The sequence below is a fragment of the Miscanthus floridulus genome, unplaced genomic scaffold (assembly GCF_019320115.1).
Source record: "Miscanthus floridulus cultivar M001 unplaced genomic scaffold, ASM1932011v1 os_1719_1_2, whole genome shotgun sequence".
Classification (NCBI taxonomy): domain Eukaryota; kingdom Viridiplantae; phylum Streptophyta; class Magnoliopsida; order Poales; family Poaceae; genus Miscanthus; species Miscanthus floridulus.
In genome coordinates this window covers 7556-34000 of record NW_027097882.1, presented here as the reverse complement: position 1 = coordinate 34000, position 26445 = coordinate 7556, and the positions used below count along the sequence as shown (strand labels likewise).

The 26445-nt window shown below is 49.4% G+C and overlaps 2 protein-coding genes and 1 pseudogene across 2 annotated transcripts in view; 2 read left to right on the top strand and 1 right to left on the bottom strand.

Moving 5' to 3' along the window:
- Positions 1-26070, bottom strand: part of LOC136534263 (uncharacterized) — a gene marked incomplete at its 3' end in the record, with an annotated part of 32063 nt that extends 5993 nt beyond the window's left edge. The window contains 27 exon segments of the mRNA XM_066526718.1: positions 7169-7265; positions 7357-7779; positions 7880-8141; positions 8977-9063; positions 9131-9216; positions 9349-9623; positions 9734-10153; positions 17121-17334; positions 17422-17477; positions 17615-17766; positions 17956-18050; positions 18309-18425; positions 18541-18658; positions 18769-19088; positions 19090-19440; positions 19612-19736; positions 19814-19940; positions 20523-21001; positions 21075-21375; positions 21554-22345; positions 22609-22723; positions 22991-25212; positions 25310-25397; positions 25583-25605; positions 25607-25783; positions 25785-25853; positions 25855-26070. Of these exon segments, the coding sequence (XP_066382815.1) occupies positions 7169-7265; positions 7357-7779; positions 7880-8141; positions 8977-9063; positions 9131-9216; positions 9349-9623; positions 9734-10153; positions 17121-17334; positions 17422-17477; positions 17615-17766; positions 17956-18050; positions 18309-18425; positions 18541-18658; positions 18769-19088; positions 19090-19440; positions 19612-19736; positions 19814-19940; positions 20523-21001; positions 21075-21375; positions 21554-22345; positions 22609-22723; positions 22991-25212; positions 25310-25397; positions 25583-25605; positions 25607-25783; positions 25785-25853; positions 25855-25884 (7621 nt within the window).
- On the top strand, positions 1853-3993 carry LOC136534262 (uncharacterized). Its single transcript, XM_066526717.1, has 2 exons — positions 1853-3026; positions 3290-3993. Exons 1-2 carry the CDS (start codon positions 1853-1855, stop codon positions 3325-3327), a joined length of 1212 nt encoding a protein of 403 aa, XP_066382814.1. The 3' UTR covers positions 3328-3993.
- Positions 5274-6234, top strand: LOC136534266 (uncharacterized mitochondrial protein AtMg00810-like; annotated as a pseudogene).
- Positions 26071-26445: the final 375 nt, after the last annotated feature.

Sequence of the window (26445 nt, the reverse complement as noted above, 5' to 3'; positions counted from 1 at the left end):
TGGAGGAAGGAGGCAGTCCTTGGCGCAATGGCCGGTCTTGCGCAGTTGGCGCACGTGTCATCCCGGTTCGCCTTGCAATCGCCGGCGATGCCGCCATCAGCACCGCCCTGCGCCCGGGCTCCCCGCTCCTCCTTGCCGCCGCGCGGACGCCGACGGCGCTCCTTCGACGATCTGGTCCCCTCGTCCTTCTTGTCGAAGGCCCGCCACAGCTTGGCAGTGTAGAGTAGCTTGCCTCCGGCGGTGCTCAGCTCAGTGTAGGGCGCTTGCTCGCGATCTTGCACCGCCTCCACCCTCCCGGTGACCTCCTCGATGGTGAGGGCGTCGAAGTCGAGAAGCGTCTCGATCACCAGCACGATCTGGGAGTACTTCTTCGGGATGCACCGCAAGAACCGCAGGAGCTTCTCTACCGCGCGTACTTCATCAAGGTCGGTGTCGCTGTTGCGCGCCATCTGCTCCTTCAGGATGGAGAGGCAAAAGGCAAAGTCCTCGACTTGCTAACCGGGATTAAAGGCGAGACCTTCCCACTCCTATCGGAGCCGCAGCAGCGTCGCGTGGCGGATGCGGTGGTCGCCGAGACACGCGGTGGCGATGGAGTCCCACGCCTGCTTCGTCGTGGCCTTGATGGCGAGGGAAGCGCCGATCTTCTGCGGCACGGCGGCGCACAACACCTCTAGCGCCCGCCGATCGTCGTGGTACTCGACCGCATCCCAGAGCTGTCGCGCCTGCATCTTGACCTTCATCAGCAGGCTCCACTCGTGGTAGTTGGACCTCATGAGCATCGGCCATGGCGTCCCCGCTCCGGAGTCGCGGTAGACGGTCTGCAACACCGGCTGCATCACCGGCGAGCAGCCGCGGCGTCCACGGCGCCGCTCTGGTGACGGCGACCGGGGACGATGCCCTGCTAGGCTTCGCGATCCGCCTGCCGGCTCCCGCTCCATCTGGACGCGCAGCGCAGCAGCGGTAGCCACCGCGGCTTCAGCCGCAGCTGACACACGCCTGACTACCTCGACCACCGCCGCAGCCACTACTTCTGCGGCAGCGAGGCACGTGGCACGATCGTCGGCTCCACCTACTGCTGTACCGCCAGGGTTGATCACCGTGCCGGCTGCAGCAGCTGGCGGTGGACATTGCTGCTCTCTGGTCTCTCAAGAACCCTAGGCTCTATGTTAGAATAGGCGCCCTAATGGGCTAGCCTTGGGCCTGGCGCCTAGCCTGTTAGGCTGGCTGCCTTAGGGGTTAAGATAGATAGATTACATTGATAAGGCAAGGATCACCGTTGATTGGGTATTTCTATAAACCCTACTGATCCTTGCCTATATATTGTACCCTGTACTACTGCTAATCTATCAATCAATTCCCGAGACCTATTCACTTTCATGGTATCAGACGCCTAGATTTAGGTCTCCTCTTCCGCTGCCCACTCCACGCGCGCCGGCCCCTCGCCGCGCTGCGCCCCTCCGCACGCCGGTCCACACCGTGCTGCGCCACCATGCCCTCCACCCCTCCAGCCACCCCTAGGGCTGGGGCTGCTCTGGAAGCCTCCTCTGCCACCATCCAGGCAGACGTCGTCGCTCAATGCCTTGCCGCGGAGAAGGCCAACGACGCGGCCGCTGCTGCTCAGCGTCTCGAGCGCGAGCGTCAGGATGCGCGTGATACTGCCCTAGCACGCGCCCTACAGGCCGAGGAGGCTGCAGCAGCGACTAAGGATCGCGACGCTGCCGCCCAGCGCGCTACCGAGGCCCTGGCGCGCGCTACCCAGGAGCGGGCGGCCGCTGCTGCCGCCATTGCTTCGGAATCCTCTGGCGCCGCACCTGGAGGCCCTTCAGCGCCGCCACCCGATCTTCGGGCTGCCATGCTGCATCACGAGGCCGTTGCCCTCCTGCAGCTCCATGCTCAGGTTGTTGCGGTCAGCAACATCCGGAACCACGTCACTACCATCCTCGACGTTGATTCCGGTAACTTCAACCGTTGGCGTGATCAGTTTCTTCTCATCCTCGGCAAGTTCTCTCTCCAGGACCACGTTCGAGAGGACCCTCCAGCCCCAATTTCTCCTGATTGGGCCCGGATGGACTGCGTCGTCAAGTCCTGGATCGTCGCCACGCTCACCGACGACCTTGGCGAGATCATCTCTGCCCAGGGCTCCACCGCTCGGCATGCCTGGCTCGCCGTCGAGTCGCAGTTCCTTGGCAACCGCGAGGCCCGCTCCATCCAGCTTCGCAACTTCGTCCAGGGCGACCTCTCCGTCACCGACTACTGCCGCAAGCTGAAAAAGATGGCCGATGATCTCACGGCCCTTGGCGAGGTTGTCACCGACCGCACGCTTGTCCTCAACGTGATTCGTGGCCTCAACGAGCGCTTCAGCCACGTCCGGACGCTCCTTCGTCGCGCTCGACCGTTCCCCACCTTCCTGGAGGCTCGTGACGACCTCATCCTCGAGGAACTCACCATGGAGACCCGCAAGAACGCACCTGCCACTGCGCTCACCGCCTCCACCACTCCCAGCCCTGCCCCTGCGTCCTCCGGCACGGGCACTGGTGGGAACTCCAAGCCGCCCAACAACCGTCGCAGCAAGCGCGGCGGGGGCGGCAAAGGCAACAACGGCGGTGGCCCTCCTGGACAGGGGCCACGCCCCACTGGTGGCGCACACCACCAACAGCAACAGTCGGCCGGCGGCCGGCCATGGCCCAGCGTCTACAACCCCTGGACCGGGACCATTCAGATGTGGCCAGGGGGACCTCGTCCACCGCTGGCACCCATCCCGGTGCCTCCTCACTTGCAGGCGCAGCAGCAGGCACAGCAGCAGGCGCAGCAGCAGGCCTTCCTCGCCCAACAGCAGCAGCACGCCCTCGCTGCCCACCAGCAGGCCGCTGCCCCCCCTACTCCTGATGGCACTGGACAGTGGGTCGCCCCCGGGTATTACAACCCGGTGGTCGGCCTCCCCTCTTGGGACCCGACGGCCCTCGCCTCCGCCTTTAGTACCACGTCGCTGACCCCTCCTACGTCCAACGACTGGTACTTCGACTCAGGTGCTACTTCACATATGACATCTCAGTCCTCTTCTCTTTCACATGTTCTTCTCCCGCGGTACCCCTCTCCCTCATCCATTGTTGTCGGTAATGGCTCTCTTCTTCCTGTCACTGCCACTGGCTCTACAGACTTGTCCCGTAATTTACGTCTTAATAATGTCCTTGTGTCGCCACAAATTATTAAGAATCTCATCTCTGTTCGCCAATTTACTACCGACAATAATTGTTCTGTTGAGTTTGACCCCGCTGGTTGTTCTGTGAAGGTTCTTCCATCTCGGACCGAGATCGTCAGGTGCAATAGCTCTGGGCCGCTATACCCTCTGCGCCTACCACCAGCACACTACCTTGTCGCCCAGGCTTCCTCCCCGCTGTGGCATCGGCGTCTTGGCCACCCCGGTCATGAGGCGTTGTCGAAGCTCGCGTCTAGTGTCTCCTGTCATATTCAGGATTGCTCCGAGTTATGTCATGCTTGTCAGTTAGGGCGTCATGTTCGATTGCCCTTTCATGAGTCCACCTCTCGTGCGTCTATCAAGTTTGATCTTATACATTGTGATTTATGGACCTCTCCAGTGGTCAGCATTTCTGGTTATAAATACTACTTGGTCATCCTTGATGATTGCACTCATTATTTGTGGACGTTTCCTTTGCGACTTAAATCTGACACTTTCAGCACGCTTGCTCACTTAATCGCTCACGTCTCCACCCAGTTTGGCGCCCGGGTCAAGGCTGTTCAGTGCGACAACGGGAAAGAGTTTGACAACTCTAGCTCCCGTCAGTTTTTCCTCGCTCAGGGCATCCACCTTCGCATGTCCTGTCCCTACACATCGTCTCAAAACGGTAAAGCTGAACGCATTATTCGCTCCATCAATAATGTTGTTCGCTCACTGCTCTTTCAGGCGTCCATGCCTCCGTCCTACTGGGTAGAGGCCCTCTCTACAGCCACTGTTCTGCTTAACATACTGCCCACCAAGACTCTCCAGTTTTCCACGCCGCACCTTGCCCTATTCGGCAAGCCACCAGCATATGATCATCTACGAGTCTTCGGTTGCAAATGTTACCCAAACACGTCGGCTACTGCACCCCACAAACTTGCTCCTCGGTCTGTCCTGTGTGTCTTCCTAGGCTATTCCGCTCATCACAAAGGGTACCGCTGCCTTGACCTCTCCTCCAATAGAGTCATCGTCTCCCGGCACGTCATCTTCGATGAAACGGCTTTTCCCTTTGCTGAGCGCCATGGTCCTAGTGCTCCAGCGGACCTACAGTTCCTTGATGACGATACCTCTGACCATGTGCTCCCTCCTATTGGATCGATGCACAAGTTTTTGTCTGCAGGAACACCACCCAGCACCGTTGATGTCTCCAGCGCCCCTGCCGGTCCCACTGCGACTGTGCCTGGGGCGCCCCTGCCTGCTGATGCTGATGATGATCCACCAGGGCCGCGAGCTGTGCTCGAGTGGTCTGGCAGGGCCGACCACGACCAGTGGTCTAGCAGGGCCGACCACGACCAGTGGTCTGGCAGGGCCGCCCACGACCAGTGGTCTGGCAGGGCCGACCACGACCAGTGCCCACGTGACCACGACATCGCAGCTGGACGAGCTGCTCCAGGGCTTCTTCGACCTCCAGGACCCCCACCCGGGTTCCCACCTCTCCGATCGGATCGGGCCTTCACGAACCACTACACGCGTCGACCCCAACCGCTGACTTCTCCTGCACCAGCCGCACCAACACCGCCTGCTCTGGCTGCTCCTGCACCGGCCGCCCTGCTACCTAAGGGCGCCGTTGCTGTCACTCTGGTGACGAACCAGCACACTATGGCCACGCGGTCGAAGAGCGGCTATCGGATGCCTGCCGCCTACCACGCCGCCCCCCTCTCTGCAATGCCAAAGACCTTTCATAGCACTCTCGCTGACCCCAATTGGCGAGCGGCTATGGAAGACGAACACCGTGCTCTCTTGCAGAATCACACTTGGGACCTCGTGCCTCGACCTTCTCGGGCCAACGTCGTCACTGGCAAGTGGATTTTCAAGCACAAGTTACAGTCCGATGGCTCCCTTGAGCGGTACAAGGCCTGTTGGGTTCTTCGCGGCTTTACCCAGCGGCCTGGTGTTGACTTCGATGAGACGTTCAGTCCTGTGGTGAAGCCCGCTACTGTCCGCACGATGCTCTCCTTGGCGCTCTCTCACACCTGGCCTATCCACCAGCTAGATGTGAAGAACGCCTTCCTTCATGGCCATGTGTCTGAGACTGTGTATTGTCAGCAGCCGTCTGGGTTCGAAGATCCAGCTCACCCGGATTTTGTCTGCCTTCTGAGGAAATCCTTATACGGCCTGAAGCAGGCTCCTCGCGCATGGTACAGCCGGATGGCCTCATTCCTGCTGTCCATTGGGTTTGTTGAAGCCAAGTCAGACACTTCACTTTTCATTTACCACCGTGGATCCGATACAGCATACCTGTTGCTCTATGTGGATGACAATGTCCTCACCGCTTCCTCACCTGGTCTCCTTCGGCGGATTATCTCAGCACTTCAGTAGGAGTTCGCCATGAAAGACCTCGGTGCATTGCATCACTTCCTTGGTATGCAGGTTCAGCGAAGTGGTGATGGCCTCCTCCTCTCACAGCGACAGTATATGTTGGATATTCTGGACCGTGCAGGGATGACAGAGTGCAAGCCGTGCTCCACTCCAGTTGACACCAATCCGAAGGTTGCTGCAGCTGATGGGGCCCCTGTGTCTGATGCTACAGACTTCCGCAGCCTTGCCGGAGCTCTTCAGTACCTGACGTTCACCCGCCCAGACATTGCATATGCAGTTCAGCAGGTCTGCCTCCACATGCATGATCCTCGAGAGCCTCACCTTGCTGCCCTGAAAAGGATTCTTCGCTACGTTCGAGGCACTCTTCACCTTGGTCTCCTGCTGCGACCGTCTACTTCGACTGATCTTGTCGTCTACACCGACGCCTGACTGGGCTAGTTGTCCGGACACTCGCAGGTCCACCTCAGGATATGCGGTGTTCCTTGGCGACAACCTTGTTTCCTGGTCCTTGAAGCGCCAAAACACAGTGTCAAGATCCAGTGCTGAAGCCGAGTATCGCGCGGTGGCCAACGGAGTTGCAGAGGCTACTTGGCTCCGCCAGCTACTTCTGGAGCTGCATGCCCCTCTACGACGCGCCACACTGGTGTATTGTGACAACATCAGTGCCGTCTACATGACCTCCAACCCAGTTCAGCATCAACGCACCAAGCACATTGAGATCGATCTTCACTTCGTCCGGGAGCGAGTCGCCGTTGGTGATCTTTGTGTTCTGCATGTTCCCACCTCTTCGCAATATGCAGACATCTTCACCAAAGGGCTACCTACTTCAGTTTTCACGGAGTTTAGGTCCAGTCTAAACGTGCAGAGTGGCTGACGATTCGACTGCGGGGGCGTGTTAGAATAGGCGCCCTAATGGGCTGGCCTTGGGCCTGGCGCCTAGCCTGTTAGGCTGGCTGCCTTAGGGGTTAAGATAGATAGATTACATTGATAAGGCAAGGATCACCGTTGATTGGGTATTTCTATAAACCCTACTGATCCTTGCCTATATATTATACCCTGTACTACTGCTAATCTATCAATCAATTCCCGAGACCTATTCGCTTTCACTCTAGATACCAATTGTTGGCCCGATTGGATCTCAAATTCAAATTGAGAGAAAACCTGGAATTGGAAAATGTCAGGTCTCTCTGCCTTGCTTTTATAGGCAGAGGGCATCTTCTACTTTCTACCAGCTCCCGCATATCTCCTAACCACTAAAGTGGATGCTGAGCATATTCCTAATGCAAAAGTAAATTGCAGAAAAGAAAGATACAAGTGCCAAGCACTAGGCTTATCTATCACGAATTGCACATTGTACAAACCATTCAAGCTAACAAAGTAACCTCCAGCCAATAAACCACATCCTGCCTAACAAACAAATCGAAATCGACTTGATGATGAAGGAAATAGTAAATGCAAGTTAGAGACATGTATAACAATATAATATCGAAAAGTAATGCTGTTTCTTTATGCTTTCCAGTTTCATTGGTTTTGTAATTAGTAATAACCACCAACATAATACATTAATCAACAGAATAAGTAACTATATGTTATTAGGAGTTAAGAACTTGCCAACAATGCGGACAACCAGTTTGCGAGGTGAACTTAAATCATCCCAAGCATATTGTTCTGACTCTTGAGGGCGTAATACATCTGAATCAACTGAATCCTAGAACAAATTAATATATGTATCAGTAATATCATGATAATGATTGGTTCCCTGATAGAATAGATTAAAAGAGCTAAAAAAGGATCTGCACCTTCTGGAAATACATGATAGATGATTCACTCAAGTAATTTTCTATTCGATATGGGAGTGCAACCTTTGGTGGTTTAGTGAAGTGTAAGTCAAAAGAAGCTGTCTCTTGAACAACATCAACAGAAGCAAACAGTTTCAGCTTCCCAGCATTCAAAGGATCTCTTTTAATACCATCTGCCACCATTCCTTCTGATCTTCTAAATTTCAAGAAAAAACGACCAATTGATGAAACACAGATTGGTCCAGACCAACTGTATCCAGGTTCTTTTGGACAGAACTGGATAAAAATGTGAGAATCCTCAAAAACATTTCTGTGCTTCTTAACAAATAAATCAAAGTAATTTACTTCTCGCTTTTTCCCAGGTTTCCATGTCTGTAAGGTAGCCTGCTGTTTAGCTTCAACTGTCAATCCATCGATGTCGTGCTACATAATTGGTAACCAAAAACATTAGTATCAGATGAAGGCAACTACAAATATATTATCTTGGATCTCAACAAAACATGTTACAGCATAAGTGACGCACCTCAACAAAACATTGACGAACAGCAATTGCAGCATCAGACTCATTTGAAACAACATATCTTGGAACTATTAGTACTACTTGTGATGGCACAGGCAAGTTATAAAGAACAGGTTGCAAAGACAGTCCAAAAGCAGCCATACGATGGGGCAATATATTATCTTGGATCTCAAGAAAAAATTCAGTGAAGCCAGACAGTGCTTCCAAATCAATAATAACTTCTGATCCTTTCTCACTATGTAGGCTTATTCGTAATTTGCTTGACCTGCCATGTATAAGTTGCATAGGTATAAACATATTTTGAGAACTCAGTGCCAGGGAAGCATATTGCTTTGCATTTACATTTACAGTAACACCAAATATATCTAACAAATGAAGAAAATGGAACCACTTTCCTGACTTTATAATCTATATCATCAATAATCAAAACTATCTTAGCCAATGAAGAATGTTTCACAATAAACAAAGTGTTAGCCTAAACGTTTAAAAGGACTAAACGGTACCTATTGTCTAGCTGTTTATTCGAACTAAACGGCCATTTAAATGGACTAAACGGTGATTAAACAGGATAAATGGCTGGTTAAAGGGACACGGCAAGCCATTGTGTAGCGTTTACGCGGCATGTAAACGGGCTAAACGGCCGTGTAGGGGAACAGATATGAATTAAATGGTCCTCACCTTGAATAAGACCAAAAGATAAGAAAAAATGTGTGCTTGTAAGTTGTAACATTGAACAGACGATGCACGTTGCTGTTTATGAAAAACTTTCTGGCAGGAACCATTAAACCTGCCATATGATTATGATAGCACATCAGGTGGACAATTGGCCATATATCAAACATTATCTATGGTAATGAAATAATTGTGTTATGATCAGGCAAGTCTATCATTGGGCTAGGGCTAGAGCAAACAAACCAGCTCAGGCTTAGGGGAGGAACAAAGTGTTCATAACCATAGCAGATTGACTATTTGCAAAAGCAAACTCTACGATACAAGACATGGTGACTGAATGAAATTTTGTGTAAAATAGCTAGCGCCACTGTGTTGAATCAAGAACCATTTTTCAATCAGCAGAGAACAAAGCCAATGTGACTGCTTACTTTATAAACCAGGAACTCATTGACATTGAGGGCAAAATACAACCATGTTGTAGAGGAAGGTTGATACTGTTCATTCCAGATTCCAACCTGCAAGATTTCAGTATTTCATGAGCAACCATGTAAGATTGCTCACCTAGTACTCAAATTTACATACACAGGTAGTGGTTTTTGATGTGAAGCTGTGCACTGTAGCGTGTAGTCACTGTTATTGTGTAATGTGTATCTTGTGAATACAGCAACCTGCACAATCAAGAGACTAACTATCAGGTAGATCATTTGAAGTCTTCAAACTTTTTAATTCCCAAAGGCATGCGGTTTCACCAGATGTCAATGGGAAATTAAGAAGCAACAACATCAAAATCATCATCCTACCTCCAACAAGCCTTTCTCCTGACGTAGTAATCTTAAAGAAGAATGAAACTTCCCAGGAAAAAATTCTAATTGCATGTCAAGAAACTGAGCTTTACTCTGCTTTTGCATTCTCTTAACCCAGTCACTACTATTAACTGTCTTAGACTTTGAACCATATGAAACCAGTGTGACTGAGAAATTAAATAGTGTAGGATTCACATAGAAATAAGCACTTGAACCACTTATGATCGTTGCCTGCTTGCCAATACCGCCAAAGCCATCTTCTATGACATTTCCTGTATTATAGTATATAAACAAATAAGTAAAACATATCCTTTTGTTGTTTGCTTCCTTCAATAGGAACATCCACTTTTCCAAAACTAAATGCTCATAGATAAGAGTTTACCCTGTTGGCAATCTGTCAGAACCACGTGTATGTCTGTTTGCAAGAAATTATACACTTGTACAGTTGGATATATGAAAAATTCTCTCTGGAACTGTAAAGCTACTGGTGCACTTCTTTCAGAAACGTGAATTCCATTTGTAGGCTGCACAGGCACATCTCTACCAAGAATATGAATTAAAAAATGAAGATCTGTAACATGATGGCCATTGGAAAAAACAGGGCAACTTAGAGAGCTGAAAGAAGACTTCATGGAATCAACATTGAAGGCTTTCCTTAGGTTATAGTTAAGCTTTTCTATAACCCCAGATATTCGGATGGTTTTTTCACCAGTGATGTCCTCTGACCACTTCACTAAAGCTAGCTGGCCAATATTTTCAGAATGTTCCGAAATATCAGGTCTAATTGACAACATAAAATTTCCTGAAATGGATAGGACAGCTGTCAGATAAGTGTCGTATAATAACTACTACCTGACCTGAATAATTGACATTTTAGGCTCATGCACCTGGATGCTTAATAAAAAGTTGCAACCACAAGGAGCATGAACAACACATAACACATGATAATGTATATGGGATGATAATATTTGAACTTAGTTTATGATCGGGATTGCATTTTATCAATATTCAAATATTAGAGCACTACCTGGCTATTTAATTGATAATAATAGCACTACATACAAAAAGAAGAGAAAATACATGATGAACACATGGGTTATGAAACACATAAAATTTACAATTTGAGAGAAACCTTAATGCAAATAAACTTGCATCTGTTAGACTTCACAAGTGTTCATGTAATCGGGTGCAAGGTAAGTACTGCCTAATAATTTACCCATGAAAGGCATCTGAAAACACAAGAATGACTGCAAGAAGTAGCCAATGAGAGGGCCCTTTGGCTCTTGGCTGGGGCTGCAGCACTCTAGGATTTGCTTCTAAGGACACGCTTACATTGCAATCTAGTCGTGTTAAGTGAGTTGATCGCTATACCCAGGGCCTGTTTGTTTGAGATGCAGCTTTTGAGCTTTTGGCTCAAAAGCTACTTTTCTTGCTTTTGGCTTCTGGCTGTTGGCTTTTTGTTATTGACTTTTGTAATAAATTTTTTTATTGACTTTTGTAATAAATTTTTAGCTTCTCAGCACAACAAAAGCCAGAAAAGCTCCTCTCATAGTTTATTTCCTCAAAAGCCAGCTTTAAAAAAGCCACCTCAACAGTTGGTCTGTTTGTTTCAGCTTATGACAAACAGGCCCCGAGTGTGGCGAGCGTTTTTAGCTTTACCCTAGGATGTGGGTGGGTGGGTGGGTGGGTGTCTTTGGGGCGGAGATGGGATTTAATCCCTAACCTTCCCATTTGTACTTATTTCTTCTTCTTAATGAAATGACACACAGATATCAAGCGTGTTCAAGAAAACCCATGAAGGCATTGAACATGGAAACTCTTTCTTGCGCAAGCTACATAGAGGAGTCTGCGGAATAACTGCTCTGCGGAATAACTGCAAAGTATACAACTAATGGTATGCAGAATTAACACTACAATAATGTGTAATCAAAATCATTCTAAGTACTACCATTTTCCAAGGTAAATAATGCTATTGCTAACAAGAATAAACAACACTGCAGTTTTGGGCAGCCAGCTGGGCCCTTTGGGCTGGGATGGCTTGTAGATGGCCCAAGCCCTGTAGCACTGGGCGGTACTGTAGCAGTGTGGGTTGTCAGTAGGGATAAGATTAGGTTGTTAGGGTTAGGGCCAGCTATAAATCTATATAAGCAGGCACTGTGCACCATTTGTAACCAAGCAATGAAGAAGAATTAATCATAAATGCCTCAATCCTCTAGTCTCCCTCCAAACCGACTCTGCTAATGTCATGTGGGGCCACAGCTACCACCGTCGCAGGCGCAACCGCGACGTGAGGCGGGCCGCGGAGCGCGCTGAGCGCGACGCCCAGGCCAGCACGCGCGATGCGCAGGGAACATCCAGTGGCTAGGATAGAAAGAAGGAAGATTTGATTTGCTATCTTTCCCTAGAATCAAGGATTAGTTAGTTTCCTTTTCAACAGCTAGAATCAAGGATTAGTTAGTTTCCTTTTCAACAGCCCGAGAGGCTATATGTATGGATCTAGGGCCATTTGATAAAGGAAGGAAGATCAGTTATCCTAAACCCTCCCTCTCTTCCCCAAAGACTCTCAAGCCCGATCACCGTGAGGGGTATAACCTCCAGATCGGAAGACACGGCTGACGGCTACGATCTACGTAGCCGCGGGCCGCCTACCCACGATCTCCAGGCTCTTGACAACCTGGTATCGGCTACCAGACGATCATCCTCCGCTACACCTTCCACCGCCGCCGCGCCATCTGCCCTCCACGCCCAGCCGCCACCACCACACTCCCCATCCGCATCCACCGCTACTTCTGTCGCCATGGCAGAACCCACGCTTGTTGATCTTCTTGCCCAGATGCAAGCCATGACCGCCGACCTTGCCGCGCTGAAGACCGACATGGCCTCCGTGAAGGCACAGTCCGAGTCGTCCGGATCAGGGGGCGCCGATGGCCACCGTCAGCTCGGGCCGCGCGAGCAGGAGTTTCACCCGAAACACAAGAAGTGGGATTTTCCCCGCTTCGACGGCACCACCGATCCGATGCTCTTCATCAATAAGTGCGAGGCCTATTTCCGCCAACATCGCACCACGGTCGACGAGCGCGTGCTCATGGCGTCGTACCATCTGGACGACGTCGCGCAGCTCTGGTTCATCCAGCTGCAGACGGATGACGGCACGCCGAACTGGAGCCACTTCAAGGATCTCCTCAACCTGCGGTTCGGCCCTCCCCTCCGTTCCGCGCCCATGTTCGAGCTCGCCGAATGCCGGCGCACGGGCACCGTGGCGGACTACTCCAACCAATTTCAGGCTCTCCTTCCGCGCGCGGGCCGGCTCGAGGAGTCGCAACGCGTCCAGCTCTACACCGGGGGCCTTCTCCCACCGCTCAGCCACGCCGTCCGGCTGCACCACCCGGCCACCCTCGTCGAAGCCATGAGCCTGGCGCGTGAGGTGGAGATGATGGAGGCCTCCCGTCCGCCGCCGCCACTGCCTTCCCGAGCGCCCCAGCGCGGCGTTCTGCCCGCCCCGGCGCCACGGCCGGCGCTACCGGCCCCCCAGCAGCCCCTGGCGCTCCCGGCGCCACCTGTACCCGGACAGCAGGGTCGCGGCGAAGGACCTCCACGTCGACTCTCCCCGGCTGAGATGGCGGAACGGCGCCGCCAAGGCCTCTGCTTCAACTGCAACGAACCATACACCCGGGGCCATAACTGCTTCTGCAAACGCCTCTTCTTCGTCGACGGGGTGGAGGTCGATGACGCCGTGGACGCTTCGGAGGCAGCTCACGCCGCGACGGAGGCACCAGGAGCCGAAGCACCCTGCTACTCCCTCCATGCCGTCGCTGGCGTTCCTGTCGCGGACACCATCCAGATCACGGTGTCCGTGGGGGCGGCCTCCCTCCTCGCCTTGCTCGACAGCGGTTCCACGCATAGTTTCATCGGCGAGGACGCGGCGCGCCGTACCGGCCTGCCGATCCAGGACCGGCCACGCCTGACCGCCACGGTCGCCAACGGCGAGCGCGTGGCCTGCCCGGGCGTCATTAGGAACGCCTCCTTCTCCATCAACGGCACAGCTTTCCACACCGATCTCTTTGTGATGCCTCTTGCAGGGTACGAGGTTGTGCTGGGCACCTGCTGGATGGGCACACTCGGTCCCATCGTGTGGAACTTCGCGGATCGCGCGATGTCCTTCCACCAAGACGGCCGCACCATCACGTGGGCGGGCGTGCCGTCCTCGTCCGCCGCCAGCCTGCGCACCATCACGGCGGCCAGTGGGATGCTCCTGGACGAGCTCCTGGCCGCCTATGAGGACGTCTTCGCCACACCTTCGGGCCTGCCGCCACAGCGCACGCAGGACCACGCCATCGTCCTCAAACCCGGCTCGGCCCCCGTCGCCGTGCGGCCCTACCGCTATCCCGCGGCACACAAAGATGAGCTGGAGCGCCAGTGCGCCGCCATGATTGAGCAGGGCGTCGTCCGTCGCAGCGATTCGCCTTTCTCCTCCCCGGCCCTCCTCGTCCACAAGGCCGACGGCTCGTGGAGAATTTGCGTCGATTACCGCGCCCTCAACGCGCTGACCGTCAAGGACGCCTTCCCTATCCCGGTGGTGGATGAGCTCCTCGACGAGCTCCACGGCGCGCGCTTCTTCACCAAGCTCGACTTGCGCTCGGGCTACCACCAGGTGCGGATGCGCGCTGAGGACATCCACAAGACGGCGTTCCGCACCCACGACGGCCTCTACGAATTTCTGGTGATGCCGTTCGGGCTGTGCAACGCCCCGGCCACGTTCCAGGCACTGATGAACGACGTCCTCCGGGCTTACCTTCGGCGGTTCGTCCTAGTCTTTTTCGATGACATCTTGATCTATAGTACCTCCTGGGCAGATCACCTCCGCCACCTGCGCATCGTCTTCGAGCTCCTGCGCCAGCACCGCCTGTTCGTCAAGCGCTCCAAGTGCTGTTTTGGTGTGGACGTCGTTGCCTATCTGGGCCACACCATTTCAGCAGCCGGCGTCGCCATGGACCCCAGCAAGGTCCAAGCCATCCACGAGTGGCCTCGGCCCCGTTCCGTGCGGGCGGTCCGTGGCTTCCTTGGGTTGGCGGGCTACTATCGGAAGTTCGTCCACAACTACGGCTCCATCGCCGCGCCCCTCACGGCGCTCTTGAAGAAGGACGGCTTCACTTGGGGGGCTGCCGCCGAGGAGGCGTTCGGCGCACTCAAGGCCGCAGTAACTTCGGCGCCGGTCTTGGCCTTGCCGGACTTTACCAAACTGTTCGTGGTGGAGTGCGACGCGTCGACATACGGCTTCGGCGCCGTCCTTTTGCAGGAGGGCCATCCCATCGCCTTCTTCAGCAGACCGGTGGCGCCACGACACCGCTCCCTAGCGGCGTATGAGCGGGAGCTCATTGGCCTCGTGCTCGCAGTGCGGCACTGGAGGCCATATCTGTGGGGCCGCCACTTCCTCGTCAAGACGGACCACCATAGCCTCAAGTTTCTGCTGGATCAACGCCTTGCCACCATTCCCCAGCACCATTGGGTTGGCAAGCTGCTCGGCTTCGACTTCGCCGTCGAGTACAAGTCCGGGGCAACCAACGTCGTGGCGGACGCCCTCTCGCGTCGCGATGCTGAGGAGGACAGCATGGGCGGTCTCCGCGCCATCTCGGCACCGCGTTTTGACTACATCAGCCGTCTCCGCCAGGCACAGGCCATCGACCCTGCCCTGGTCGCGATCCACGACGAGGTGCGCGCGGGCTCCAGAACCGCTCCATGGGCGGTCAGGGACGACATGGTACTCTATGACGGGCGCCTCTACATCCCGCCTACATCGCCCCTGCTCCAGGAGATTGTTGCTGCGATCCATGACGATGGGCATGAAGGCGTTCAGCGCACCTGGCACCGGCTGCAGCGCGACTTCCACTTCCCCAACATGCGCCGCATCGTCCAGGACTTCGTGCGGGACTGCGCCACGTGCCAACGATTCAAGTCCGAGCATCTACGGCCGGCGGGTCTCTTGCTGCCCCTCCCAGTGCCATCTATGGTCTGGGCCGACATAGGGCTGGATTTCATCGAGGCGCTGCCTAAGGTCGACGGGAAGTCGGTCATCCTCTCCGTCGTCGACCGCTTCAGCAAGTACTGCCACTTCATCGCACTCGGGCATCCGTATACCGCCGAGTCCGTGGCCCAGGCCTTCTTCACCAACATCGTCCGCCTCCACGGGATGCCTCAGTCCATCGTCTCCGACCGGGACCCGGTGTTCACGTCCGTCTTTTGGCGTGAGCTCATGAGACTCATGGGCACCAAGCTGCACATGACCTCCGCCTTCCACCCCCAGTCGGATGGCCAAACCGAGGCAGCGAACCGCGTCATAGTCATGTATCTCCGTTGTTTCACAGGAGATCGCCCTCGCCAGTGGCTCCGGTGGCTGCCATGGGCAGAATACGTCTACAACACGGCCTTCCAGTCGTCGCTTCGGGAGACGCCGTTCCGGGTGGTCTACGGCCGCGACCCTCCGACCATACGCTCGTATGAGCCGGGCGAGACCCGTGTCGCAGCTGTGGCCCGCGACATGGAGGAGCGCGAGGAGTTCCTCGCCGAGGTCCGCCATCGCCTGGAGCAAGCCCAGGCGGTGCAGAAGCTGCACTACGACCGCCATCATCGCCAGGTCGCCTACGCCGTTGGCGATTGGGCCTTGCTGCGTCTTCATCAGCGCCAGGCGACGTCCCTCCCCCGCACCACGTCGGGCAAGCTGAAGGCCCGCTACCTGGGGCCCTACCGGGTCATCGAGAAGATCAATGAGGTCGCGGTGCGGCTTGAGCTACCTCCGCAAGCCCGTATCCACGACGTATTCCACGTCGGGACCCTCAAGAAGTTCAGTGGCACTCCACCGGCCACCCCACCTCCTCTGCCGGACATCCAGCATGGCGCGGTGCTTCCAGCTCCCGACCGAGTCACTCAGGCTCGCCTAGCACGTGGCGTCACCCAGGTCCTGGTCTTCTGGCGCGGCGAGCCTGCTTCTTCGGCCTCCTGGGAAGACCTCGACGCTTTCCGCGCTTCATATCCAGATTTCCAGCTCGAGGACGAGCTGGGTCTCGAGGGGGCGAGAGATGTCATGTGGGGCCACAGCTACCACCGTCGCAGGCGCAACCGCGACGTGAGGCGGGCCGCGGAGCGCGCTGAGCGCGACGCCCAGGCCAGCACGCGCGATGCGCAGGGAACATCCAGTGGCTAGGATAGAAAGAAGGAAGATTTGATTTGCTATCTTTCCCTAGAATCAAGGATTAGTTAGTTTCCTTTTCAACAGCTAGAATCAAGGATTAGTTAGTTTCCTTTTCAACAGCCCGAGAGGCTATATGTATGGATCTAGGGCCATTTGATAAAGGAAGGAAGATCAGTTATCCTAAACCCTCCCTCTCTTCCCCAAAGACTCTCAAGCCCGATCACCGTGAGGGGTATAATCTCCAGATCGGAAGACACGGCTGACGGCTACGATCTACGTAGCCGCGGGCCGCCTACCCACGATCTCCAGGCTCTTGACAGCTAATGATCTTAAGGATCATAGCATCTGGTATCAGCCATACGAGAAGATATAATGTTTGAATATACACTAAATAGTGAAGATAATACCAAAAGGAAACTAAGTAAAGTTTATGTACAGTGTGGTCCTATGGAGGGCCTTTCCTATCCCTTTTCTCCAATAGTTTTCCATCGATCATCATGCAATAACTTAGCAGCTAATAAGAGCTATTTCGTCATGAAAAATGGGAACCAACATCATGCCAAGATAATGTATAGTTACTTGCCAAGAGCTAGAGACATCAATGCTCTTTTCGGTCCACCAGACAAATCCATAGCGTCGAATACTCCAGTAGATTCATCAACCATATCTCCACTTCTAACTGTGACAAATGCAGCCTCTTCACTACCTTTGTTTGGCCTCTGAAACCGCAGTTCAAGAGGAAAGTCACTTTTATTATGGATCCTCAACAAAGGTTGAACTGAAAGAGATAAGCCTTCCTGCATTTAGTTAGCATTATGAGAAGACAAAATTAGAATACAATGATCATTATGCAAGGAAAAGTACAAAAGCATTTGCTTTCCTACCTCAGAATTATGGGACACCTTGACCACAATAAATGGTCCAGAAAAGGTTCTCGGGTCTACAGGGTTAATGGAAAGTAGTTCGAACCAAAAGATACTTTAAAGCAAGCAGACTCAGAACAAAAATATAACTTTGGAAACATATATCTAAAAACTGCTGAAATTTCTATGAATGAATATTCTCTGAAAGAAATACCTTTGACTGGTGACATGCGGGTTCTCCATGCAAAAATACCAGACTCAGAGAGAGAAATGCTGATTGGAATAGTTGAAAATACCCCTTCCTTGAGTAAGAAAATAGAAACCACATTTTGATCATGTGAAATATTATCATCAAATGTTAAGTGCCTGGAGGATGTGTAAACATGGAGTGTCAGACAAATCAGGAGTGGAATACAAAGCGCAAGCGAAGGATCAACATCCAGAGGACTGAATGAGTCATAATCCATTATCCAATGATGACAATGTGCAAAGCATTAAACATATCCCTTGCTAAGATGACAAGAATTATCTAAGTAACCAACAAAATAAACAGACCTCAAGAAAACTGAAGTTGACTGTTGCCCAGGAATTATTGCATCCCCATTATCTTTAAAATGACACACAAGTGCCAACCTTGAACCGTTCTCTATCTGCAGAAGTAATGGTTAGTATGGTCATACATGCAAGAAAGAGGCAACAGGAAAAGACAGAGAGAGAAAAAAAGAACATAAGTATATATGCAATACCCTACTGTGAAATAATGTGTAGAATATGGCAAAATAGGATCGCAGAGCTGTCAGCCATATCATTAGAAAGGTAGATGTAACATTGTGGCTCATATTCATGCATCCAAAATGAAATTCAACTCTGGTTATCTTGAATGATATAAACAGAAGTTTAGTTTATACCTTGCAGGAGTTAGGAAAGATAGCCGAGCTTCTGACAGCATATGGACCCATCAAGTCTAACTTTCCAACCAAATATAGAAGGATGTCAAATGAAAGCTCATTAATAAATATATCCACCTGCAAGAACAAAGATGAACCTTCTATCAAAAGAAAAGAATAAAGGTGAGATTAACTACATTGCAGCTAAACAATTATGTGCAGTTGAAACATGCATATTATTAAAGTATCGCACCTGCTTTAATTCAAAGAAGAAACGGATGGCCGTCTTTCCATAGTTAGTTACTGGGTCTGGGGTAAGAAACCTAAATCGAAAGAACGTATAGGAGGCGATAGGAGAGATGAGCTCTTCCCTGTGTGTCAGATAGCAAGAACTCAATTCCAAATCTCCTTGCCAGTTTGTACGAAACAGCAAAATACAATTAGACAGGAAAACTAATATAGATATTAGCAGAAGACTGACCACAGATTTCTTCGTGCGATGAAGTACTGCGCTGAGACTTTGAATGAACTTAGAGTCCTGATTTTAGATGGGAATATTTGTGTAACAATACGGATATCACTTATGCAGGTTTGGACAAGTGGGGAAACATTATCAGTATCAGATACTTCATGAGTGATGGTAAAAACAATCTTGTCAACATTGATGATTACATGTTGAGAACTTGCACCACTTGCCAATCTATCCCTCACAGAAAAAGGCACATCATCGTCCACATCTAAGTAAGTGTTATTGTCCAAATTCATATGGTTAACAGTTAGTCTTGAAGCATCAGAAAAAAAAAGATTCATCAAAAACCTGCACTTTAAACGGATTTCCTGGCTTTTTCACAAACTCTAGCAAGCCATCAACAAATGCAATGCCATAATTGTTTTTCTTGTTAACAAGATGGTACGAACTTCTTGGTATAACCTTGTAAGGTTTTCCATCATCGCTGTCATCATCAAAACTATCAACCCTGAAAGGAAGTGTGCTCCAAATTGAACATGGCTTGTCAACATCAGAAGAAATTTCAACGAGATCTGATCCTTGAGAAAAACTAAGGGCCAACTCTTTGCCTTCATTATTCTTTGCGCATAAAGACAAAAGAGAAATACACTGTGTGTTGGATCTCCAGCTCTTATGGTGTTTCACCTGGAAAAAAAAGGTGATATAGTCTTTCTAAAAACCACATAGGCGCAGCATCCCTAGTAGATAACTATGATTAATAGCGAGAAATCAATTCCAGTATATAGGATTATAGGTATCAAGCGATAACATTAAATAGAGAAATTAATTCTAGTATAAGGTATCAAGCTATACAACCTTAAACAATGTGCATTCACCAGCAAGGGAATAATGGTATGCACCAACCACTTGGTATGTACTTCCAGTGTTTTTGACTGATACATACAGCTGTTGATTAAGATCCCTTATAGCAACAATAGCTCCTGTTGGCAGTAATACGTGGATTAGCACAGTGTTATTTAGGTCTATAAGATGCATGTCTGTCATTAAGCAGAATTACCATCAGGTATAGTATAATCCATGGGATCTAGCTGTGCTTGGTGACTGGTGCCACCAGACTGTATTTTCTTCTGAGTTGAACCAGAACTCATTATCCCATAAACAGGAGCAAGTAGCGATGAGATCATCTGCAGATAGAAGCTATACTCATTGGATGATTCGTAATTTCATAGAACATAATGTGTAGTAGACCTGGACCAAATCTGACTTGGATAGCCATGACCAAATGTTTTATACTCATAAACTGCAATGGATGCATTTCCATATTCCTGATGAGATATTTTTCTCAGTTTATGTCTCCAAAACTGAGTGCTTGTCACAGAAGTGGATGCAAATGGCACATGTTGGCAAAAAGATATATATTTTTTATGAAAACTTTTGCAAGGAATCATGGTTAAATGGGGGGAAAGTGTTCATAGCTGAAAACAAGGGTGTTAGTATATGACATTGTCCATGGAATTAATGATGAAAACAGACGTAATATGCAGTCATCAATGTGCCAAATAAGCTCCAATTCTGAACATGGAGAGGAAAGAACAATTGAAACCATTTGGTCTAGAATGTATAACAGGGTGTCAAAAAATGATGCTAGTTCTCCTAATTTTTATTGTATTCTCTACTTGTTTTTCTATTTCTAGAACTACTAGTCACCCATAAATTACAGACAAAGCATAATAAGTCCAGAGGAGAGAGAGAGATTGAGGCATTACCTCAACGTTTGAGAGTGACATTGCCACCTCCAAACCAGAAAGAGACCCACTTCCAGACCAATCACCACACAAATGTTCCAAACCGGAGTGACCATCCAAATTTTTTCTCTCGATCTTGAGATAAGCAGAGAAATGCTTCAGGATCTGATTTTCATGTGATGAAAAATCTAGTGATGTGTTGCCTGTTAAACTTCCAAGTGCAGAACTTGAGCTTGAAGGAGCTTCGTGATCATAAGTACGCATATTCTCTGCTTCTACAAATGGGAGATATTCTTGAATTTCAGACTGAGGTGAAAGATCAACAGACTTGCTGGATCGAAAACGAGGTCCTGGTACATCTCTTAATTGTTCATGGGAATTCTTGCGGATACTACTAACAGTGGAGATCGAAAGGCGCTTCAGTTCAAACAAAAACTCCATGCCAAGATTCATTTGTTGAAGACTCACATCAACTTCAAAAGTTAATCCCTGATGTGTACCTAAATGCAGGAAAAAGATATATAGTTTATTGGCAGCACAATTGAACTAAGGATAGGCATATAAAACAATTACCTGATTTATCCACGACAACAAGAGTCAGGGACAGCCAAGTTAATTCAATATCAAGGCATTTGATGACACTCAATTGGGATTCCTCACTTTGAACATGAGCACCTAAAGGCACTGTTGTTGCCCCTCTCTCGGTATACCTGTCGGTAACAATATAGTCACCTCCTGCAGAAATTGGAGCTACCTTATCTTTGACTAAGTTTGATGTTGCCCGCAGTGAGAGATCCACAAGCAGCCATAAGTAAACTTTGCAACACAGAACAAGCTTAGCTAATGAAATTGTTTCCAGAAAGATCAAGCCACCCTGTCAATAGCAGTTATAAAGTATGCCTTAAAAGTGAGAGAACAAAAAGGGGGAGGGATGCCAATGCTTCATAGCTGGACATTTTCACGATAAAAGCATGCAAAACAATGTCAATATAGCTAATCAGAAACCATGTTAGCAGAATCAGCAGAAAAGACTTCAAGAGGAGTAGGTGCACCTGGATTTTGCATTTGACAACCTGAAGATCATCATGGATCAACAGCGAGATTTTATGTTTGCTGTGCTGCCTCAATTCGGATAGGTAACTGTGTATTCTGTAGTCTCCAACAAAAACCTCTGTAAATTCAATTTTAACTGAATACCAATTTCCTAGAGAAGCAGATATGCGATGACTTCTAGATTCATGCTGTAATTTCTTGTCAGTCAAGTTGATATTGGAACCAACACTAATATGAAAGATGCATTCTGATATAATGAGCTGGTTCTTGCTATGCAGTAAGCCACTAGATATGTATCCATGCTGGAGTATATCATTATAAGTACTCGTTTGAGATTGATTCTCGAATATCACACACTGAATTCCAGATAAACTAACGAGGAAGTCTCTGCATTCTCCATTAAGCAGAAGTTTCACAGAAGAACTTTTGATGCAGAACCCAACACCTAGAGCTAATACATCAAGTAATTCCTGTGTTGCTATGCCCTCAAATACAGGTGAGCTGCTGATGTAGTTTACAAAACTATTGATAAACACAGCAGGATTTATCAAAAGTCCACCACGCGAAGCACTAAAGATGATGTCTGCTGACTCCAAATCAAGTTGCATTTCAACACTGAGTTCTACATGAGGATCCACTGTGTCTTCCTGGGCAATATGTTCAACAAGCTCCATTATGCTCCCCTTCATATTTTTTTTATAAGACGATGCTAGTCTTCCAATAAAATCTCCGGAATACTTAAAGTTTCCAGGATCAGACTTCAAGGCCTCCAAATGCATGCTTTCGATAAGCTGCAGAGTGTTGATAACCACCACAAGTAGAGTAAAGTAAAGTGAGTTAAAGCAGACATTATAAGGAGTAGAATACTTGGTTCAGAAATATAAGCCATGAAATGATTTAGGGAAAAATTCCGATTGTTGTTCTTAATTCTAATTCTCACATGTACGCAAATCTAAGTCATGCATTATTCGTCCCACTCACAAAGCATAGATAAATATAAATCAATAAACGATTTAATAATGACAAAAAAAATGATATAAAATGCTGTGCATACCTGGCAAACCATGAAGAGTTCATCCATGCAGAAGAAAGCTAGGAAACCAATGATCCTTCCTTCTAAGTTAGTTGAGATGACGTTTCTCGCCCCAAAGAAGGAATAGACATAGTTCCTGCAAGGAGAAATAAAAGAATTAAATGCAGTTGAAACATGCAACCTGATTCCACAACAAATAGCAGTTGGTACAATAAACAACTTCAATTGTTCATCATAGCTTATTGGATTACATGCTACTATTATAACAGCTCTCATAAGACAACCTTTCAGACTCAACTTCTCATGCCAAATACCAGACCAAAAATATAGTTTAGGTAACATACTGAACGAAAATCTTTTCAGAGTCACACATCCACAAAAATGAAAGGTCAACAAATGCTACCTGCTAGCTGAAATCAGGAAACTGCATGACAGCGGTCCACAAATGTGAGACTGCTGATTTGCCTCTAGATTATCTATCAGAAGATTTAAACCAGCAAAGATGAAGCAAGCATCAAGCATAACATGCCCTGGATAAACATTCCTTGCACTACTTTCTATTTGTAGCTGATGATGTTCTTGGGGCTCCTTCGCACTAATAAATGTTTTATGTGATTCTTTGGTATGAGAATTTGCTCTTGGAGGAGTTGAAGAAAGAGATGCTGGCCAAAGAGCACATTCCACATATGCTAGACTGAAAACTATGCAGGACCTGCTATTCATCTGAGAAAGCAAGGGCTTGTATACGTCTTTGCTATTTTGCAACATATTATATTTATCAAAGAATAACCGTACACTTGGACCAGCAACCAGTGCTACAATATGAAGAGTGTTTTCTGGAATCACATCCAACATTGCAACCTTTATTCTATGATTCGATTGTCTCAATTTGTCAACAAGTCCACTTGTAGAGTCTAGACAGGTATCACCACTGTTCGAAAAATCAGCTGATCTTTCAGTTAGTTCTTTTGGCTGTTTGTGGTGCATGAACTGTCTGTACAGCAGATAAGTTGATGAAGCACATAAATAATCCAAATCAAGGTTTAGTCTCCCAATTGTGAATCTACATTGCTGGTAACCACTTATACTTTTGTAAGGATCAATGAGAAAAGATTTGAATTCAAAAATAACAGAAGGTTTTTCGTGATGAACCACACCGGATTCATTGTATGCATTGCTAACTATCATCCAATTTGACCATAACTCATCCATATTACTCTTTATAAGGGCAGTGGACAAATCATCATTGAAGTAAAAAGATCCGTCGGCTTGTTGTCGGGAGAATGGGCTCATACTAGCTGAGTCGCACCAGAGAATTATCCTAGAGTCGGTGTCCTTGGTGAACTCTGCTGTTCCAAAAGATGAACTCCTCCTGGGACTGTTGCTACTGTCTGCTTGTACCAACTTTGGGACACTGGAAAGGCATGTCTTCAGTTCCCCGAGAACTAGAAAAAATGATTGTTTGGTGCAACCAGCTGAGTAAAGTAAGCATAATGACTTCATTACAAGATGCACCAAAGCTAACTCAATCTGAGTGTTTCTTCTGTCTGATCTTTTCGTATCAGTGCAACAATCAACGGCTGGTAACAAGGTTACAGACAGTTCCCCAAGGTGTACACTAACATGAAACTCCATGTCAACATCATAAGTAGAACCAGGAAAAATATATGGGTATGATGCTTTGTTTCTGGGGCCCATCGTTGCCCACACTGACCTCCATATGAACACAAGAAACCTCCATAAATATAAGAAGGGTGTAAGAATTTTCAACAAGGAAGAAACCAGAAATGCCTTTGATGATTCCTGCTTTTTCAGTTGCTGTGACACAATCAGTTTTGAACGTGCAGCGCACCGTGCTCTAGCAATAGCTTCTACAGGAATTTTATCCTCCAGACCAACAACAGTTTCCCACTGATGTCTAATAGTATCCAAGAGTTTCTTGTTCCTTGATACCCCGCCACAGTTCCTTGCTACAATCTTGTCTGAGGGATACCCTACCAATGTCAGCAACAGTACATAAGCATGGACATAGCTCCGCCAGAAAGCAGCACAGCTTACGGCTTTGCTTAAAGAAAACCTTCGGCGCACTACTGAGCTGTCAACCTTTTGTGCAGCAGCTTTCCAGAGCTCTCTGCCATTCCTAACCGCATAATCTTCCTTTTGGCTTGCTATATCCAATATCACCATCAAAGAAGGAGCAAACTTTGGTGAAATTTCCCAGCAACCTTTGGGAACATGAACACCAAAGCCAGAAAGTTGTAGATTATCCAATCTGACTGAAGCAGATACGCCACTGAAAGATGCACTGCAATCTACAGATTCATTCTCCTTCATCAGGAATTCAAACTCAGCGCATTCAACAGACAAATTATTCTTCTTTCTGGATGACATTAAAGACGCAACCAGTCCTCTGAACAGAGTGCTGCGGGAAACAGGCTCAGGGCCAAACCGTAAGTCGGTTGTCCTCAGTACCAAAACATGGGAATCGTCAAGGTATCGAACTTGTATCGTGACATCGTCAAACCGCACCTGACCACAGTTCAGAAGCACAGTCGAAAACACTGAAGCTAACTTATCCTCCAGGGAGTTAACTACACCTTCAATCATCTCATGCAACATTTCACCCTAACAAGTGGAACAGGAGGCGGAACGTTTTGTCAGTGTTTAAGCAAAGCATCGAAATAGCTTGACTAAAAATACAGGCGGCTAATGATGCAAGTACCTGAGGGTCCAATGATGCAAGCACTCGCTTCTTCTCCTTAGATACCCACTCCTTGTAGTCTGGCCGCTGCTTCCTCGGCGCAGGCTCCCTTCAGAACAGACACCATTGACGCGTCACTCTCTTAGTTAAGCAATCAATTTCACAAAGACAGGATGAGAATACTCCATGATAGCGCAATGCCACAAGCCCACAATGGTTCAGCACAATAGCAGCGATAACTGTTCCACCGACCACCAGTACGGGCGGCGCGAACGCAGGGGTCGGCAATCATACCTGAGTGTGAGCGCGACGTCCACAGCCGCGCACGACGGCGTCGATCGCGGGGGCGGCCCAAGGCGAGGCGGCGAGCTCGACCTCGGCGGCGGCCGCGCGGTCGAACGTGGCGGGCCAGGACGGGGACTGCCCCGCCCCGGCGGCGGCGTTGAGCGCGGCGACGTCGAGCTGGAGCCCGCGCGCGACGGCGCGGGCGCGGGCGAAGAGGCCCGGACTCCACCCGCAGGTCCGCGGGGTCCGCCGCCAGCCACGGCCGCAGCGTGGCCAGCAAGCCGCGCGCGCAGGGCCTCCGCGAGAACCATCGAGACGTGGGGCGCGCCGCTAGGGCTCCATTGGGGGGTTTCGCTAGCGGCGAGCTGCGAGGGCGGGGAGGAGTCCGGATTGCAGTTGCAGCGGTTGCGGTTGAGGGGGGCTTTGGGGCGGCGCGGGGAGAAGGGATGTTCGCGTGCGCGGGGGTAGAGTAGAGACAAAGGAGGGAGACGAGAAGACGCTCGGCTGTTTGATCAATGGCGACAAACGGGGATAACGATGACGATAGTGACGACGCGAGCCGCTAGAGCTTTTCCATAAAGCAAAAGTGTAATGACCAATCAGCTGCTGCCATTTTCGACTATTATTTTTTTCTCTCATTTTTATTTTTTTTCCAAATGTAATGCTGCAACTAGAGCTAAAAGATTTAAAAAATCTCATGCGGTTTCTTAATTATGGCAACTACATGTTTGGTTACCAAATGATAGCCGGTGTTTTTATAGGAACTACTAATAAATATGGACATAAGAACCATTTTAGATTTTACCTCCATGTTACTTTTTTCTTAAGAATTCTAAATGTCAAGTGTTTTGGGCAAAAGGATTATTACTATT